The 20,514-nt window shown below is 40.3% G+C and overlaps 2 protein-coding genes across 4 annotated transcripts in view; one reads left to right on the plus strand and one right to left on the minus strand.

Annotated features, from left to right (window-relative positions):
• Positions 1 to 5,794, plus strand: part of ECHDC3 (enoyl-CoA hydratase domain containing 3) — a 66,390-nt gene extending 60,596 nt beyond the window's left edge. For both annotated transcript variants that reach the window (XM_085890970.1, XM_085890972.1), the window contains exon 5: positions 1,576 to 5,794. In XM_085890970.1, coding sequence (XP_085747096.1) covers positions 1,576 to 1,923 — 348 coding nt within the window. In that variant the 3' untranslated portion in view covers positions 1,924 to 5,794. The remainder of the gene's footprint in view (positions 1 to 1,575) is intronic.
• The window catches only part of ABTB2 (ankyrin repeat and BTB domain containing 2), a 234,954-nt gene continuing 217,883 nt past the window's right edge, over positions 3,444 to 20,514 (minus strand). Inside the window, exons 14-18 of one of the 2 annotated variants that reach the window (XM_085890947.1) lie at positions 10,727 to 10,829; positions 9,889 to 9,979; positions 8,786 to 8,854; positions 7,098 to 7,211; positions 3,444 to 4,688 (exon numbers count right to left, since the gene is read on the minus strand). In XM_085890947.1, coding sequence (XP_085747073.1) covers positions 4,494 to 4,688; positions 7,098 to 7,211; positions 8,786 to 8,854; positions 9,889 to 9,979; positions 10,727 to 10,829 — 572 coding nt within the window. In that variant the 3' untranslated portion in view covers positions 3,444 to 4,493. The remainder of the gene's footprint in view (positions 4,689 to 7,097; positions 7,212 to 8,785; positions 8,855 to 9,888; positions 9,980 to 10,726; positions 10,830 to 20,514) is intronic. The other variant, XM_085890955.1, reaches the window with a different exon arrangement.

Below are 20,514 nucleotides of genomic sequence, written 5' to 3' on the forward strand. Positions count from 1 at the left end.
CGATGGGGATAAGTTTTACACACGACATGCGGACGCTTACACACGTCCACAAAGGCTACTTATAAGCTACTCATAAGTCGAAACACGCCGCGGTAATGTCTTTTTTACGCAAAACTTATTTCTAACTTATGTTTGACGTGCTTTGAACCAATTCTTTACGTAGTCCCAACACACATCGACGTATGTAGACTTATTCCAATGACGTCTTCCGGTCGACAAAAAAAAATAAATTAACGTGTTTCTAGCTTACAACTGCCATATAAAGACGTGTTCCCAGCAGTTTTGGGAATTGGTATATAAAAATGCTGCTCATAAAAGGGGAACCCAACAGTGTTTTTGAGTCCTTTTTGAGTCGATGTCCATGTCAGCAGTAACAGCATCAGTGTCAGTATTAGTATTAGTATTAGTAGTAGTTTGTTCATGTTGGCAGTAGTAGGTGAGTGTGAGGGGGAGGGTGTGGGTTATGATGGATCGTCCTTGCGTTTAACGATTTAAATGATAAACTCAACGATTTAAATGGCTGCATCTCCACTATTGAAAGTAGACGCTTGCGCTCATCAATTGGATTTTTTTTACATTCAACGACTTTTAAACGGTACCACTCAGCTATTTTCATTGTTTTCAATGAACGATTTAAATTGCTGTCACTAGCCTTTGTTTTTGACGCTGGGGTTTGGAAATTTGAAGAGTTTCTTCTGAACGTGTTAAAACGCTCAAACTCGACTATTTTAAATAGACGCTGCCGATGGACAATTGGAATCATTGCCAAGCTAGACATCGAAGTGTGAACATCCTCGTCATGCCGAAGAAAAATTGAAGAATGCTGCAAATAAGTGTCCTGGACGTGGCCCTGGACGCTGACGCAAGGACGATCCATTATACCGACGTCTTTCAGCCTATGAGTAACTTAAAAGTAACGTCTGTCGATGTGTGGCAACGATCGCGTAACGTGCCAACAACACGTTAATCATAGGTTAGAAATAAGTTTCGGGTACGCTAAACATTACCTTGGCGTGTCTCAACTTATGATTAACTTACAAGTAGCATGTGTTGACATCTGTCAACGATCGCAGACCGTGCATACAACTTGTGGCCAGCGTAGCGGAACGTGTGAGTCATACGCCGGCATACGTCGTGAAATTTCAAGCATGAAAAAATTTGAGGACAATCAAAAAGTTCAACGTTTAAAGCCAACGTACAATGACGTATGGCAGTGTTTTTCAGCGTGCTCTCGATGTTATCAAAACTTACCCATGACGTATTCAATGTGTGCCAGCGTTTTAGAAAAAAAATTCAAAAATCGGCATACGTTGGCTAAAACGTCAAGGTGTGACCGGGCCTTTATATATATATGTATATATATATATATATATGTATATATATATATATATATATATATATATATATATATATATATATATATATATATATATATATATATATATATATGCATTGAAAGTGCATGATCAAACTTATCATCAAACTTTGCATGATCAAAACATTTTCATGAAATTCTAGAATGAATTAACATTCACAAAACTTGTTCTGAGATTACACAACTATGACATGTTGCAGGTGGCATTAGAAATGCTGTTCACTGGAGAGCCAATATCAGCTGATGATGCCCTGCGACATGGTCTGGTCAGCCGTGTGGTTCCTTTGGAGCAGCTCAATTCAGCGGTTGAAAAAGTGGCAAGGCAGGTGTGCGAAGCCAGCCGCGAAGTTGTAACCCTGGGCAAAGCCACATTCTTCCAACAACAAAGCCTAGAAATAGCAGAAGCTTATGATTTGGCCAGTGGCGTAATGGTAGATAATCTGGCCTTGTCCAATGGGAAAGAGGGAGTGTGTGCTTTTACGGAGAAACGTCAGCCTGTGTGGAGTAGATGCTCTGGGACAAATGGATTTACAGTTGGTACAACGTGAGAGTTTGAAAATGGTAGAGGAGAGTGCATAAGAGACGGAGAAATGGAGGGCAATCTAAAGAAAAGAGATGTGAAAACCATATCAGCATTGTTATTGTCAACTTATTCTGCATCCTGCCTCTGGCTGTTATCCTACTCCATTTGTGTGTATCTTTTGCAGCATAAACTATGATTGCATGTGTCTGCTACTTTCAGCAGGAGTGGAGAGGCCCACAATTAAAGCGGACTCATCGCAGCCTGCAGGCTCAAGCACAATTGCGAATAATTTCACCAAATTCCCTGCGGTGTACCCCGGCTTGGTCCCGGCTATCGTGGCTGCCTGGTGGGGGCCAATTGCTGGTTACATCTCAGCCTGGCTGTGTCTGCTGCATGCTTGGCTTCTCTTGATTTAATTTGATGCTCCCACATGGGGCCTCAGGGTGGGCAAAGTGCATCGGTGTCAGGTTGAATTGGCTTTCTGTCAAAGCGTGGCAACGCTGTGGGGCTCAGCCACCGGGACTCTCATTTCCCGTGTGGATTGGAGTTGGAATCCAGCGTGACATCACTCGCGATCATGGTGTCTTTGCTAAAGCGTGATCCAAGGTTGCCAATTCGGCGGGTGCGAAAACAACCTTCTCTGCTGAACCCAGAGCTGGTCTTCATTTGATCCAGAAAGTTGAATCACTGAAAAGGAAGCCCTACTCACTCAAAGTAATTCTGTATCACATGAGCTACTCATCCCACAAATACTCATAAAACCCCAGGACTGTCCATCGGACATGCATGACCTATTCTGGTCATTAATGGGAAAATAATGTCTCCTTTGTACATCACATTGGCCAAACAATATTGCTAACAGTTGAACATGATCTAATTTTGGGTTGCCCAACAGCCAATGACAGCCAATGCAATCCACCATCTGGATATTTTTTAATTAACGGTTAATTCCAGGGACAAAATACCTCATTATTCATGATATAGACTTGGGGGTTTTAGTCTTTTATTTCCTCAGAAAACTTAAACGTTTTGGATGAATATAACCCCACACTAATTGCGAGGATGAGGAATCCAAACTGACTTAATTCAGCTTCATTTGCATGCAAATACAGTTGAAAATTACTTTCCTTATAATGAACAAACACTTCCTGTTTTCCATTGCTCTTCTCTTTCATCAATGCAGTATTCTTCCATTCTTACTCAGGGAGACAGCCTGGTGTTGGCTTAGCGGTTAGGGTGGTGGCTTGTGATCCTAGAGTCCTGAATTCGAGCCCCGTTGGCCACTGAATTAACACTAGGGGGTTGACTCAGTCTGTCATCCTTCTGAGGTCGGCCAAATGAGCACCCGCACACTGGTAATAGGGGCACTGCATCAGTGGCATAGCTGCACCCCTAACCAATGATGCAGCCAAAAAGGTAGCACACGATGGGAACTCGGGGAGACAAATAATTTTTTTTTGACGCTGTTGCCTCATCAGTCGTCGACCAACTGAAAGACTTTTACTCCTGATCCCTATTGCCTTGAATGCAAGCACACAATCAACATGCAATCAAAAGCATTTATTGTTTTTTAAAAAAGAATCAAATATTAATACCTCACAGTACGTAATACGATCATATTTTAGTATTAAATTATGCTGTTCACAGCTGTTAAAACTTTAATTGGTTTGTATTTTATGTACAATTAAGATTTCCTGTTCTTTATCTTCCCCTCGACCCTGCAATCCTAAACTGCACAGTTCACTCCCCGTATACAATCTGTTTGAGGAACATGTACACCACACCAAATAGAGAGAATGTCAAACACTCTGCATTCAGAACACCTTTCAAAGATTAATTGTAGTGGCAGAGGTTATACTGCAATGCAAAATACTTCATTCGGTGGTGAGTCTTCCACCAAGTCACGAAGTCAAAATCCATGTGGATTCAAAAATCACATGACCAACATTGTGATGTATGGTGCTGCATCTTGAAGCACCCTGTGTTTTACAAGAAGGTGTTCAACTGGCTGACTGTCCCATCTGCATTGACTTGGAAACAGGAAAGATACTTCACTGAAGATACTCTCAAATTTCCTTATGGGTAACTTACTGACATATGCATCTCTCATCAACCCCCCTACCCCCTCCATTTATTTAATTTAAAATTATTTATGCACAAGTTATACAGAGATTGTCCTTTTCATCTCACATTTTAAATGGTTTTATTATGACGTGTAGATGCAAGTAAGGTTTACCCATTTTGCTTCACCAGGGTGCATTCGCAGTTCTAAATCACAAAAAGCTTTAACAGTGAGAATATTTATTGTAAAAATATTTCTTCATTTAAGGTGGAGGAGGGAGGTTGTGGCACCTCGCAATGTCTCACAAAACAGATTGTGCTTCTTTTTTTTTTGCAAATGACCACTCAAAATGTTGCTCATTGCATGATGAATTGTAAATCCGTGACAACATCTTCACAGATAGTTCGCGTATCCCCAAAGCCCTAACGAGATTCACGTCGGTCGTGCAGTCATTGTTTGTTTCAAGGTTGGAGTTGACATCGTCATCCTCCGACTCCAATGTCCAGCTTTTGGCATGAGAGCTCAACACATCTTTACTTACGAGCTGTGACAGTTCGGTGCTGGGTTTGCATGCGGCAACACAATACGTCCATAAGCTCGGGAATCGGATTGCCAGCATCCGTGCGGCCGAAGAGAACATCTCGAAATGGTGTGAGAGAAATCAAGGATTCCATGTTTTGTAAAAAGTAACCAAGGCAGTAAGAAGTTAAGTGTTCTCCGCCGATTCTCTGTGGGGAGAGGAGACAACAACAACCACGTAAATACAAACGGTTGGCAAGAATGATGCAGCAACGATCGTAATTGGTTAAATTTTTTGAAAGCAGAGGTGACCTGACAATATGGTGTGATGCAACATCATATAGCACCCCACTGTTAACCCTTAATAGGTAACCTGGGGTTTTGAGGACCCCATGGTAAGCTGGGTTTTTTTTCCCCCCCAAAAAAAATATTTTAAAGGCATGTTTTTTTGTAAAGACGTATTTCTTCTTTAAAAAATACAAAAAAAAATATATATATATATATATATATATATATATATATATATATATATATATATATATATATATATATATATATATATATATATATATATATATATATATATATATATATATATACACCCTTGAGAAAATCGAAAAAGATTCCCCCTAAAATAGTTTTTGTCAACCTTTATCGTACACAATTCAAGTTGCATCACAAGTTGCGATGATGAATCAAAACTGATATCCCAAAGTGAAACTGATGTAGAAAAGTGAAATTAAAACTGCTGATCTACACATCATCGTATAGGAAACCAGAATGAAATGCGATGAGAAATACTGAATGGAAATTGTTAAAAGCAAAGCTCTGGGGAGTATAGAGAGAGGTGGGTGGGGTGGGAGGGGGCAGGTTGGGGACTGAAGAAGCGATGTGGAGAGGGAAAGGTGCGTGACGGTGGTCTGTTGGCATGGAAAGAACATTGGTGATCTTCCATCAGGTGGTAGGCCCAAAATGTGCCTAAATTCGTTTTCCAGTCAAGCTTTCATTATATAACCCTCGCTCCCAAGTAGTACTTCGGAAGTACAACAATCATGGATTTGAAATCTTCGCTGGTGGAATGGAACGAGGTTGCCAAGGTTACCAGCTCCACCTACTGTGACATCTGCACACTGAATATTTACATTGAATTCCTGTTTCTAGCAACACACACTTATTTGAGGTGAGATGTCTATGAACCAGTGACAGGTACCATGTTGGTAAAAAAAAGTTATTAACAGTACATTGATATAGTTTTAGTCTTAAAATATTGCAAACGGATTGAATTCGACATGTACATAATGTGATTGCAATAAAATTGTTGGAATTTTTTTTTCCAAAAAAAAAAAAAACTTTCTGTAGGGGGGGTCCGAAAGACCCCAGGTTGCCCACTTGTAACTGTGGGATGAAGGTTACCAATTAAGGGTTAAAAGTAATATTAGGCCAAAAAAAAAAAAAATGTTGCATTGGCGTAACCCGCCCGACCCTAAAAATTCCGCCGACCCTACGTTTTTTTTTTGTTTTTTTGCTATCGAAAAATTTTGCCGACCCTATTTTATTGCTATTTTTGTTGTTTTGCTATCGTTTTCAAGTATCTTGTTGATTGCGATCGCGATCGCAAAAACCCGGAAGTGTTTCGGACAGAACCCGCCGACAAAAAGGGTGGTACTCGAGCCGGGGGAGATTTTGGGAGGGATTTATTAGGAAAAAAAAAAAAAAAAAAAGATCCCGACCGACCTACCCTATTTTTCAGTGACCCGTTACGCCAATGCAACATTTTTTTTTTGGCCTTACTGCCAGCCATTTCATCTGCTTGTACATGTGATTCCATCAAATTATTTGTGATATGCACCATGCTCTATTGTGTCATCGGCAAAATAACTGTCAAGATTATGAAAACTGTCAAGCAGACTCAAAGCTGAAGGGTGTTTGGGGGCAATCCACTTATTATGTATGCAATGTAATAAAACGAGTGTATTGAAACTAGGAAAAGGGAGGGATGCATGAAGGATGGGTTTTATTATTTTGTATGCAACCTGTGGCTGCCGGTTGCATCATTGCTGGGAGCGCAGCTGTGCCGCTGATGCAGTGCCCGGTTTCCAGTGAGGTAGTACTCATTTTGCTGACCTCGGAAGGATGACAGGCTGAGTCAACCCACCTGGTGTTATTTAACAACACGACAGGGGCTCAAACTCGAGACCCTAAGTTCTTAAGGCAGAGACCCACCTTAACTGTTAAGCCAACACCAGGCTGAAGGATGGGTGAAAAGGTCAGAAGGAGTTGGGAGATAAGGGAAAAGAGTTTGGGAGGTTATAAGAATAAAGGTAATGGGCTACAACGAAATCATAAACAAGAAAACGTTGTGGAGGGGGTTGGGGGAGAGGTGATAAGAAGCCTTCCATCTTGTGGTTGTATTAAATAGATGTCTCTAAGTAATCAGCAGTAGCTAACAATCCCTTTTTTATTGTTTCATTTAAAGTGTAAAATAGAAAGAATTAATGTATCTTGTGAATTGTCGGATACAAATAAATAAAACCGACATACACTGTGGGAATAAAATTATTTTGGCATCTCAGAATGTCATTTTGCAAATCAGCAAAGGTTGCTCGGTGGAGCCTCACCTTGGCTTCAAGGAAAACAGGCACACAAGAAGTGTGGGTGAGCATCCGTGTGGACAGCATCTCACATCGGCGCTGCAGGCTATCGAGCTGGAAGAAGCTGGCAGCAGCCATCAACTGAAGAAGGGATAAGGAAGGAAGGTGGGTGGATGTGTGAGAGACAAAACCGAGCTTTGTATACGATGCATACGAGGGTGGTAACCATTGAACACAGCAAAGGAAGGAAGGAGCTCTGGAAGAAAATTCAGGCCAAAGCAGGAATCATGTGTGTTAGATGTGGTTTGGGAAATGATCAGGAAAGGAAAACAAGATCATGGTTCTGTTTAGGCCAACACACTTTGGAGATGATGAAAAATTAAATTAATATATAAAAACGACAAAGTTACTCCTCTCCTCAAATTAAATAAGGAGCAGATTAAGAATTGATATTCCAGCTGATAACATTGTAGAACTAGGTCTGCATTCATCATACATATACATATTTTGTACTCCACTGAAGGGTAATACTGACGTCAACCTTCAATAAACGGGATTCAGGAAACACCTATGTTCAATCATTTCATGTTTTCTTTTTTTCTTTCAATAAAACAAAATTTAAGCACATAATAACAGTACAAGCATTTTCTTTTTTCCATCTGGGAAACGGTCCAGATGAGTGCAACGTCATTGGAACAATTTGTCAAAAGTAAGTGCCTCTTGTGCGGGCAAGGGAGCTTTCAGGCTTAATGACGCCCGGACTCATTTAGAGCGTGGAGTGCGGCACGAGACCCGCGACCCCAGGGCCACCGGGCAGAAGCCAGAGCAATTTTGCAAATTCCCCATGCTCATTCGCTTTGTAATTTGCGCACAGAATCTTTCTTCAGAATGGAACATTTCCAAGGTGGCAGAGGGTCTGTGGCAATATAGTGTGTGTAAACATGTTTCATTAACTGGGTTGAGAAAACAAAACCGCTTGCTGTTCACAACCAACAAAACCTTTTCTTTTTTTTGCATACTGTGAGTCACTGCCTCTACGAAAACCTGCTGAGCCATCTGGCCATGTGATGCACAGGTCACGTGCCATTTGTATGACTATCACCATTATATCTTTGTTCGTACAAGTTTTCAGTTGTAGGAATTGCATGAAAGCTTCGATCTTTCACCCAGCCTTACTGCTCTAAGCAAGTATCGACCCAAAAGGGTCCATTGAGTCAGGATGAACAACTCAATGCTTGCTTGACCCCACATGGAGAATGTAAGAAGGTTTCAAGCACACACGTAATATATCAATATTTTTTGTGTTTTTTCACATTTCCACTTTTTATGTTCATGGGAATGTATCTGAAAATTGGGTGAATGTATTTTTACTGAATGACAGGATCCTACCTCTCTCCATTTTGCATAGCACCAGTGTAGTATTTTTAAACCCAGAAAACCTAATCCTATTCGCTCAACTGCAAGAGTTTGCTTCTTTGTAATAAAGGAACAAGAGTAATGAATCAGCATCAAGTGCATAAGAATGTAATAAGGATGTCAAAATAAGCTGCGGTGGAATAAAGTGGCAATAGACAAATAAAATAATTCAAAGTGGTGAAGATGAGTGGAGGAGATAAGCTTAATGATAAAAATGAATACAAGGGTGATTATTGCGTATACAATAGGTAGACGATTCCTATTCTGTTTATTGTGACTTTTAGCTGGTTGACACATACCTCCAGTACATCAGACTTGTCTACCTGTAGCTCCCCTTTTCCCCCGGTGTATACGTGCTCCATTAGTGTCTGCACAACACGAATTTAAAATAACAGACAGAGGAAGGACATGTTGAAAAAGTGCATTGACGTTTTGACGTAGCAAACACTTTATAATTTTTTTCAGGGAAGGACAGGTTGCTGGACATGTTGCCAGCCAGTGGCAAATGCAAGTCAAGATTTTGGAAAAGGGACAAAATCCTGCTGCCACGTACAAAAAGCTTTAATTTGCTACAATAAACTAACAGGAGGAGATGGGGGGATTGGTGGTGGTCGAGGTTGGGAGGAAGAGGGAGGGGAGGTGGAGTCTCTTATTAGATAATAAAAAAAACAAAAAAGTGCAATTCAGAAGAAGAATTAAAAGAAAATCAAACGAATAAATGAACACAAGGAACCAACAATGCAACATGGTGATGAAGCAAATAATGGAAAATGATAATAAAACTTAGATGTATGGAAATTTGGAAATTTTACAAGTTGTTTAGCCGAGTTTGTTTGGAAATCTTATAAGTTCTCTCATAAAGAGTTAGTGGCATAAATAAAATAAATAAATAAGTTGCTTCCTACACTGCTTTTTCTAAAGTCTTTGTAAAGTTTGTTTGGAAACTTTAGTTTGAAACACCAGTGTGAATGCACAGAGCTGCTCCACCTTATCTTGCTTGACATCCAGAGCCACCCAGTTATTGTCCTATCACTGAAACCCAGAAGAACCCCAGAGACCCAAACCGCTGTCTAAGATAAACCACACACCACCCCCTGCAAGGATTCCTCATTCAAATGAGAGCAAAGTGTTCACCATGAAAGATGTTTGCTTTGTCTTCTCATTGGCAAAGCTTGGAGATTTTGTTGATGGTTTGCTGAAACAGAAATATTTACAGGTCTTCGAGAGACCCAGTACGTGACTGGCTGACAAATTATTTTGTTAACTATCATTTATACGAGATCCATATTAGGAGAAATAAGGGAGCCTACAATGTGCCCACCCACCCACTCTCTACACCAGCCACAACCCCACCCTCAAAGTAAATAATAATAAAAAAACTTCCTGCAGCAAAGATTGTCACCTGGAAGATGTGGTATTTGGTTTCGCTTATCTCAATGGTACAGCATTTCTGACTGTCTGGAGATGATCTGTTCACCAGTAGGGTCTTGAACCTGCCAGGAGGTGATGACACAATGCAGAAAATATCTGAGGTTTGTTCTGCACACTGTACAGGCAAAGCCACCAACTTGATAGACCAGCGTCCTGAAGCAAGCAAGACCTGGTCAAAATGTAAAATATATCTTATCCACAAAAATGTGAGAGGTGAATTTTGAAAATATTTCTGCATTTGCTAATGTTAAAAAAGAATCTGAGGGTTAAAAAAAAAACTAAAAAAAACCTGTGATTGTCGCTGTCCCGGAAATCAGTTCAAAAACATGGACAATAAAAAATTATAAACAAAAGAAGTAAGTACGAGGGCGATGAACAAGTTGATTTTTTTCTTCCTATTCTAAAATCTATTTCCAAGTCATCAAGGCACTGCTTAGAAAAATGTTTGTGACTGTCTGAAGGACTAACATATGTGCCGTGTTTGTGGTGCAGAAGCCTTTCTATTATTAGAAGGACAAAAACCTTTCGACTTTGGACAAACATCATTGGCAGCGTTTTTGTGGTGGGATGTTATAACATTAAAAATAATACAGTCCGCAGATAATTAGATCAGAAGTTAAACCTGTTAATATGTTCATGGGATTTGGGTAAACCATAATAACCACAGTTGTACATATCGAGACGCTTGCGCTGCTGGTGGGAATGGGGGAAGGGGTGAATAAATGATGTAGCCACACTCCAAGAAAAATTAACTGAGGTCCACAAACAGCAAACAGAAACAAAAGGCAAGAATTAAAGTTGTGCCTCACCTCGATGAAGCGTTGATCAACAGAACCTTGTGGGCATAAAAAGGTTTTCTCTCCAGAACAAATATGACGTCGGACATCTCTGGATTGTTCACAAATTCAGGGTCTGTGTATAGACGACAATCACACAATAATTTAATTGGTCACACAGCAAGATTACCTGTTAAATTTTGGCCCTGAGCATGTTGCTTAAGAATGAATTTAAATATCAAGTTGAATCCTTGTGTTGATATTTCACCACCATTTGTAAATCTTTTTTTTGTCATTAAATATCTTTAACAACAAATTAATTATGGAGGATGTGCGTGAAATTACTTTTTCAGAAATAGTATTTTAACAATCAGCCACAGATGTCCTAATGACACTAACATTCAACTCTAAAGTGTAGATCAGCACCACATTTAGGCAAGAGAAGGCAGTGTTGGCAGATCACCCCCTTTCCGAGTTATCAACGAACCAGCTGGGTTTTATGAGATTTAAATAAACAATCTGACAATGACAGGATAATTATCCTGAGACTGATTTGGTTTCCAGAAGCTGCGAATGCAAATCCTTAGTATCACTGCCTTCAGCTACATTTTAACTAACAACCTCGAGAATACCAGTCCAGGGTTTTCACCATGAAGCAACGGTACCCATATATCTACGGTTACATTATTGCTCATCTTACTTATTAATGTACGAGTCATTAGCTTTCAAAATTGTTTTTGCCCCAGCCATTTTGCGAGGTGCACAAATAGATTATTTTTTGAGAGAAACGCAAGGTACAAACTTGAAATTATGTGATTCTTCAAGCTTCTGTGAATACAGTGACGCTATTCCAATACTTTCCATTTCAAATGTGTAAACACATAGGAATGGAAAAGCGAAAAAACAAAACAAAAAAAAAATATCGTCCATTCCACCTTGGCCCCAAGCTGGCAGTCTGCTCATCTCATCTTCGAGTGGTGATGGTGTCATCAATGCGGAGTGGTGGCAAGACGAACTGTCGAGTGTGCAGTGAGCTTGTCGTAATGGAGGGCAAGGCAGGGGCTCCTGTGAACCAATGCCTTTTGTACTGCAAGAATGATGTTCTGCCATTGAGACATCCCAAAATCCGCACCTTGCTACTTATTTTAGAATAAGCATCAGGGATTTCAAGCTGAGACTGAGTAAGTGTGACAGGTGAGGAATATGCAGAAGTAGAAGAGATTTAAAGAAAAAAATTTTTGGATGGTTTGACCTTTTACATATTTTGATTACCAGACCAACACCAAGGTTGTGCAAGGTAAGTCAATCTGAAAGAAACCTTTATGGCCTTTCGAAATGCACATGGTATTCTAAGCCCATGGTATTTAGAGGGACACACATGGTAGTCTAAGCCCAGAATTTCCAAAACTTTTAGGAGCACACCCTTAATCCTCTTGCCAATTGTAATTGAGGCCCCAAACCACCACCACCAGGCTCCACCCACCATTCCTTAATCTATATACAGTGTACATATATATATATATATATATATATATATATATATATATATATATATATATATATATATATATATATATATATATATATATATATATATATATATATATATATATATATATATATATATATTGTTGTGGACTTCGCGCCCGCCGGCGTGCTGACGGCCACGTAACTCGAATCGCGGCACGTCGCCCACCGGACGGACAATCCAGTCGTGACCCTCTCGGACTAACGCCGGGAGCCAGTCACGGGTGGACCTTTCGGTCTCACCGCGATCGAGCCAATCAGCCCCCGCGTGGGATAGGGTTGCTCGCCAAATTCGACCTACCTAAGTACCCACGTGGAGGGTAGACCGGGCGATCGCACCTCGCCGCAGGTCGACTTCGGACACGGGCCACTTCAGCGACCCGTTCCGTACTATCAGAATAACCGAGCGGTGTTATCGTCGACCTCGACGGTTCGATTAATTATCGGGCGTATTCAGCCCACTATCAACCCTTTACGTGAAGCAAGATGGGGATTCAATAGAGGAAAAGACGAAGCGAAGCGGGAAACAGTTCAACACAAAGCACATTTATTCGCGGCACACGGGAGCACACATATACAATTCCACCAAATGCACACAGAAAAGACACAATGTAATTTACACAAAAAGCAAATGTAAAAGCGAAGACACAATGCAGAGCTAATACCGACTACCGAGCACACGGCAACACTTATACAATTCTACTTCACAGACGGCGCCGACAACACATACCCAAAACCAAGGAAAAGAATACCCTCAAGGATGAGGCGGGCCTGAGGCCGAGACCGGGTCGCGCCTACCCGTCTGGTGATGAGACGCGGAGCGGCGATGGCGCCTCAACTCTGCGGGCCTCGCGGACAGTGTCTGGTAGGGGGTGGGAAAGGGGCCCCCTTGGTCGCACTATCTCAGCGTGGGGGGAAACAGGAGGGGGTTGCTGATGCTCGGGGTATAGAGGATTTTTATTATCCCGCGACGAGCGTCTCCACCTCGGCCAGGTCGCGCTGTCGGCCTCCCTGGGGTGCAGCTCCCGACGCGAGCACCCCCTCGTCTGGTGTCGCTGCCTTTCCACAGCTCCGTCCCCTCCGTTCCGACTCCAACGCACACGACAACCAGCTCCTTCTTGCCAACTCCACCGCCCGCGAAGTCTTGACTCTCTGTTTCCGACTCTCCTACTCTCCTACTCTCCGCCTCTGGACTCTCTGGACTGACGAACACGGTCCTTTTATCAGCCCCGTAGCTTCGCCCTCTCATCTTTGACCCCCTCCCTTCGACCTTTCACCTCGCTCCCCATTGGCCCGAGAAAAAGTGGGCGTGAAGGCTTTTTGATCCATAAATTTGCATATATCGATCGCCCTGGGGGCAGGGCCACCCGCCCCTCGCTCACCGATTGGACGGCAAAAAGTGGGCGTGTGTCGTTTTTGATCCGTTTTTGAAGCACAAAATCCGTGATTTTGTACACGCTGTTCGGCGCGCGCCCTGCACGAGTCCAACACCGGTACCCACAGCGGGGCAAGAACGGTGGCGATGCGACGGTTGCGAGGTGTGACGGGAAGGTCGTGGCGGTTGTGGTGAAGCGGCGTTGTGGTTGGTGGTTGATGTTGTGGTTGTGGTGGTAATCATGGCGGTTGGTCCAAAATAAAGATAGCAAAAGAAAAACGGCTATCCTGAAGAGTCGCAGCACGCATAAATGACATGTATTCCCACTAGACAACGGGTTTGGGCCTAACTACACATGTACTTACCGAGATACCTCACCTAAGGGACCTGAATGGTGGTTTGCGAATTTGGTAACCACAACACTATATATATATATATATATATATATATATAAATATATATATATATATATATATATATATATATATATATATATATATATATATATATATATATATATATATATATATATATATATATATATATATATATATATATATATATATATATATATATATATATAAATATAAATATATATATATATATATATATATATATATATATATATATATATATATATATATATATATATATATATATATATATATATCATAGGTCACATGATTTGGCAGCCATATTATGTTGTAGGAAAACCTTTAAAAAATAATTTTCTTCAAAACCACTTAACCAATGATGTTTTAGTTATAAAGCATTTATGACAATGGGTAGTCCATGATATACTTAAAGTTTCACGTCGATTGGTTTGCAGTTTGACAGAAGAAGATTTTTTAAATTTTTAGCTTCAATTCAATATAGCTGCTAGATCACGTGACCTATATCATTTTAGTTATCAAACTTTATTTATCATGGTTAATGATCTGTAAAGCAGCCTGGTGTTGGCTGAGTGGTTAGGGTGGCGGCTTGGGATCCAAGGGTCCTGAGTTCAAGCCCCATTGGCTGCTGAATTAAAATACACCAGGAGGTTGACTCAGCCTGTTCATCCTTCTGAGGTCGGCAAAATGAGTACCAGTGTACTGGTAAGGGGGACTCAGCACCAGTGGCATAGCCGTGTCCCAACCAATGATGCAACCAGCAGCCACAGGCTGCGAGAGAGAAAGAGAAAAAGAGAGAAAGAGAGAAAGAGAGAAAGAGAGAAAGAGAGAAAGAGAGAAAGAGAGAAAGAGAGAAAGAGAGAAAGAGAGAAAGAGAGAAAGAGAAAGAAAGAGAGAAAGAAAGAGAGAAAGAAAGAGAGAAAGAAAGAGAGAAAGAAAGAGAAAGAGAGAGAAAGAGAGAGAAAGAGAGAGAAAGAGAGAGAAAGAGAGAGAAAGAGAGAGAAAGAGAGAGAGAGAGAGAGAGAGAGAGAGAGAGAGAGAGAGAGAGAGAGAGAGAGAGAGAGAGAGAGAGAGAGAGAGAGAGAGAGAGAGAGAGAGATCTGTAAAGCAGTTTTGGAGAAGGTTTTTAAAGGATTTGTTTTTTCAATCTTATATGGCTGCCCGACCATGTGATCTCAGACATCATTAAATTTAAAACCAGACTCAATTTGGGCAGTCCATCACATATGTGAAGGCTCCCATTGATCGGATAAGGTTCATTTTTCTATCCAAAATAGCTGCCACACCACGTGATCGATGATGTCATCATCAGCACCCTATATGCCACAAGCTTAATCAATGGTGTCTGTGAAGTTTCGCATCGATAATGTTCGCTGTTTTCGAGAAAGAATTTTATTCCAATATGGCTGCCAGACCACTTGACGGATGACATTTTCATGATCAAACTTGTATCCCCATGGGTAGTCGATGACAGTTAAAGTTTTGCGTTAATCGTTTGGGAGTTTTGAGATAAGACTTTTTCAAAGGTATTTGTCAAAATCCAATTTAGGTGTGAAAACACATAATTTATGAAGTCAGAGTTATCAATCTTTGTTCCACTTGGGTATTCAATCCTACCTGTAAAGTTTTGCATCAATCTGTCCAGCTGTTTAGGAGAAGAAGGTTTTATAAGTTTTTTGTTTTTTTTTCCAAATAATATGGTTGCCATACCACATCACTGATGATGCCATTAATTTAATTTTCTTGACCAATTTCTTCGCAGTTGAACCTCAAAATTTTTTGTATCTATCAGATAAAGCATTTTACGCATTCAATGATGATGTCTTAATTAGAGCACTGATGATGTAAACATTATCAAATGTTGTTCCCCATATCGAGTTCCTGACATGTGCCAATTTTTTTAATTTTTTTTTGGTACAGTGGTTCCAGAAGATTTCCAAAGTTTTACCTTTTTTCCAACAAGACTGCCAGAACACATGTCCTTTGATGTCATTGTTATTATTATTATTAAAAAAATATACTCAAGGGTAGGCACTCATATGTTGAAAGTTTCGTGTGAATTGCTCAAGCGGTTGCAGAGAAAACTAATTTAAAAGTGAATAAGGTGAAAAGGTGAGGGGATAAGAAAAGAAAAAGAAGAACAATCCATACAAAAACAATAATGATGAAAATAATAATGAAAATAATAATAATAATAATAATAATAATAATAATAATAACAACAAGCTGATAGGTGACATGGCTGCTCGCTCTTGATGGAAAGCTGGCCGATGCGACTCGCCGATATTCATGTCAATGCTATCAATCAATTTAGCACAATAAATATGATTATCACAGCCCTCTTAGTTTGTGCCCAGAAACCCACCTTGTGAAATTTCAGGCATGTTTCCAAAGAGACTCTAACAAATGGCAGCCCTGGTAATTCCATTTATCTATTCGCTAAAGTTTTTTTATGATGCTGTAAGACATTCTCCTTAGGCACAAAAAAAGCAGGTCCCTCGGAGGTCCAGTTTCGGAGGTATTGATTTTTTTTGTACAGCCCACAATAACTGTACGATGTACGATAAAGTATTTTAGCTGTTGCTGAGCAACAGAGGTGTGCATAGCAACCATTCATTTTTGTGTACATGCTAGCCATATTGTACACATTTCACCCAAGTTTCATCAAAATCAGTCTCTTTCTCTTAGAGATATTCGCAATTAACCATTTCTGAAATGTTCGACATTTACTTGCACAAAACCTATCTCCAACAAATATTTTTGTTAGGGCTGAAAATTGGCATGAAGGGAGCTAGATAGATTGCACACAGAACTCGAAGCTTCAATTTTTCGATTTTTTTTTTGATTTTTTTTCGATTTTTTGACCACTTTAAAGGGCAGTTGCTCGGGCCCGGGGTCCCATATTTGAAAGCACACAATTCCCAGAAATATTGGACCTACCTACCAAATTTCATTGGAATCAGTTGAGGGCTTTAGCCCCTAGGCTTGACCAAAGTTTCACGGACAGACAGACAGATGGAAATGTCCAGAATAAGGGTGCTCTAAGAGCAGCCAATAATAATAATGGAGGCCTGTATATATATATATATATGCCTGGTGTTGGCGCAGTGGTTAGAGCAGCGGCTTGGGATACAAAAGGTCCTGAGGTCAAGCCCCGATGGGCCACTGAATTAATACACCAGGGGGTTCACTCAGCCTGTCATCCTTCCGAGGTCGGTGAAATGAGTACCAGTATACTGGGCCGGTGTATACCCTGGTTAAAATAGGTGTACCATATCCCTATGTCGTAAGAGGCGACCAGGGTTGCGTCAGGAAGGGCATCCGGTGTAAAACATGTGCCAAATCACTATGCGGATCATACGGATGATCCGCTGTGGCGACCCCCAATGGGAGCAGCCGAAAGAAGAAGAAGATATATATATATATATATATATATATATATATATATATATATATATATATATATATATATATATATATATATATATATATATATATATATATTACCAAGCTTGCACACTAAAAACTCTGCTCGCCGTCACACGATCCCAATGAAATTGCTGTGGCACTTAGCGGAAATGCTGACAATGTTTGGGAAGTCTTGGCATTCCATAGTACCACTTGCATTTTGCACAATGCGTATTTTTATCATTCTCCGTGTTCGGTCTGTTGTCTGCTACCAGCTATGTTGTACTGCTATCCCGTGCATGTGCACGGGTATCGTATGTATATATATATATATATATATATATATATATATATATATATATATATATATATATATATATATATATATATATATATATATATATATATATATATATATATATATATATATATATATATATATATCCTAGTGTTGGCACAGTGGTTAGGGGGCAGCGGCTTGGGATCCAAAAGGTCCTGAGTTCAAGCCCCGTTGGGCCACTGAATTAATACACCAGGGGGTTGACTCAGCCTGTCATCCTTCCGAGGTCGGCGAAATGAGTACCAGTGTACTGGGCCGGTGTACACCCTGGTTAAATAGGTGTACCATATCCCTGTGTCGTAAGAGGAGACCAGGGTTGCGTCAGGAAGGGCATCCGGCGTAAAACATGTGCCAAATCACTCTGCGGATCATACGGATGATCCGCTGTGGCGACCCCTAACGGGAGCAGCCGAAAGAAGAAGAAGAATATATATATATATATATATATATATATATATATATATATATATATATATATATATATATATATATATATATATATATATATGTATATATGTATATATATATATATGTATATATATGTATATATATATATATATGTATGTATATATATATATGTATATATATATATATATATATATATATATATATATATATATATATATATATATATATATATATGTATATGACAGAGCATTGGGTCATTTACAAGAACTTAAGAAAGGTTCTAAGTCATAGACCATTCCAGTACGAGTTGCCATTCGGTCGCAAGAGACTCAATGGGGGGTGGCAGGCAGGAATTTACAATTTGGTGAGGGTTGCTTGCAATAACTTGCCTACTCTTCGCCAAAGACATGATGGTATCTTTAATGCCCACAACCTCATGCTCAAAGATGTGACACCCATTTAACGTCCATCCATGGGGATGGTGCACACAATGGTGTATCACCCTGCATGTGAAACACAAGGGTCACAGTTTATGACTGGGTTGAGATTCAAACTCGGGCAAGACATCAATTTCAATTTTTGTTTTTTCAATTAAAAAAAAAACATTTATTTACAAAGTTGCCAATATAAGTACGGTAAAACAAAATATATGAAAGTAATATTTCTGGAACTTGGTGAACTCAGAAGGATACAATCAAAAATAAAATATACAGAAGCAAATATGGAGGTATATTCAGAAGCCAAGGCTTGTATTGATATGCCTATGGACAAACAACATAAATGACAAATGATAAATTTGACCAAAATTAATGAATGGCAAAGAATTAAGGAAAAATGGTCAAGGACTCTGGAAAAAAATCTCGGACTGACTGGAAAATTGTCATTATCTCTTTGCTGATGCCGTACCATCTGTCATCCCTCAGATCGGCAGGCAGCAACTTTTTCGCTCTCTGCAGATCTGGATAAAATCACAAGCTGGTCCAACATGTGGAACATGTCTTTCATTCCTGACAAATCCCACACTCTCATTATGCCTCTCCAAAAGGACCGTCGGGAACCATCCCCCCCCTCCACCATCAACTTTCTCAACAATCCTCTGAAAGAAGTCCTTTCATTCAAGCTTCTGGGTCTCACTATCTGCCATGATCTTTCCTGGGAAAGGCACATTTACAACCTCGCCTCCAAAGCCAGTCACCGACTGGGAATCCTCCATTGTGCAAAGTCCTTCTTTGGCACAACTGAGCTCCTGACCACATACAAAGCTTTCATCTGCAGCCTGATGGAATGCTGCTCTCCCCTTTGGGCTGGTGCTCCTGCATCTCATCTTTCTCAGTTTCACGCTGTGGAAACCAAGGCATTTAGGATAATTGGTATCTCCCACGGTGAGGCTGAGTCTTTGGGTCTCTCACTCTCTCACTGCAGGCTGGTTGATTCTGCCATTTCTGTCTTCTACCATTTACTCTCCAGCTCCCCCCCACTCTGTCTGAGATATGTCCTCCCCATATTTCCACAGGGTGCTCAAGGTCCAACAGTAACCCCCTTTCTGGTAAAAACTACCAAAATCAACAATCACTGCTCACTTTCACTCTTTAATTTCTCTTTTTTTCCCACCTTTGGAACAAACTTCCACACTCTCTTCACTGCCACTCTTCCACCCAGGTCTTCAAAACAGCTGTTCACCACAATCTCTTGTCTTCCCCCATTCAAAACCATGATCTGTTCTATCCCTGCTAATCCATCCCAAACCAAGCTCCTTCAAATTCCCTGCTTTCCTTCCTGAAAGTCCCTGTCATGTAAGGACCTGAAAGCCGCTGTGGTGTCCATCTTGTTTACTCTGTGTACCCCGCCCCATCCCTCTCCCTTCCACAGATCTCCTTATGTCTTTATTCCCCACTGTTTTTTTCTTCCCTCTTCAGCCCCTCTTGTCTCCTGCTCCCCTTGTTGTATGTTGTGTGTGTATTTGCTCTCATACGAGCATTGACGGTGTGTCCAAAAAAAAAAAAGGATACTGTGAATAACAAGAATAAAGAGATAAAAAAGCGAATGTAATAACAATAGGGCAAAGACTTGCAAGAGTGAACAACAAATCAATGTGTAAGAAAGGAAACATTTTAATAATACGAGATCAAATTTCGTTCATAAAAAGACTTAAACCGACCCAAAGACAACTGTGCCTTTACTGCTCCAACAATACTATTCCAAAGACGTGGCCCATAATAACGTAGTGTATTAATAGAGTATGATGTGTGAGTAAAATGTAGAAATAAGTTATCTTGTGATCTCGTGTCATGAGTGTGGATATCATGGACTCATGTAAAGTAAGACAAGCCGGTAGGTGACGAGGGACCCGCTAGGATTGAAGCACTGGATC

Source organism: Eptatretus burgeri, chromosome 1 (assembly GCF_056783735.1).
Source record: "Eptatretus burgeri isolate ZD-2024b chromosome 1, Ebu_testis_v1, whole genome shotgun sequence".
In the NCBI taxonomy this organism is placed as follows: domain Eukaryota; kingdom Metazoa; phylum Chordata; class Myxini; order Myxiniformes; family Myxinidae; genus Eptatretus; species Eptatretus burgeri.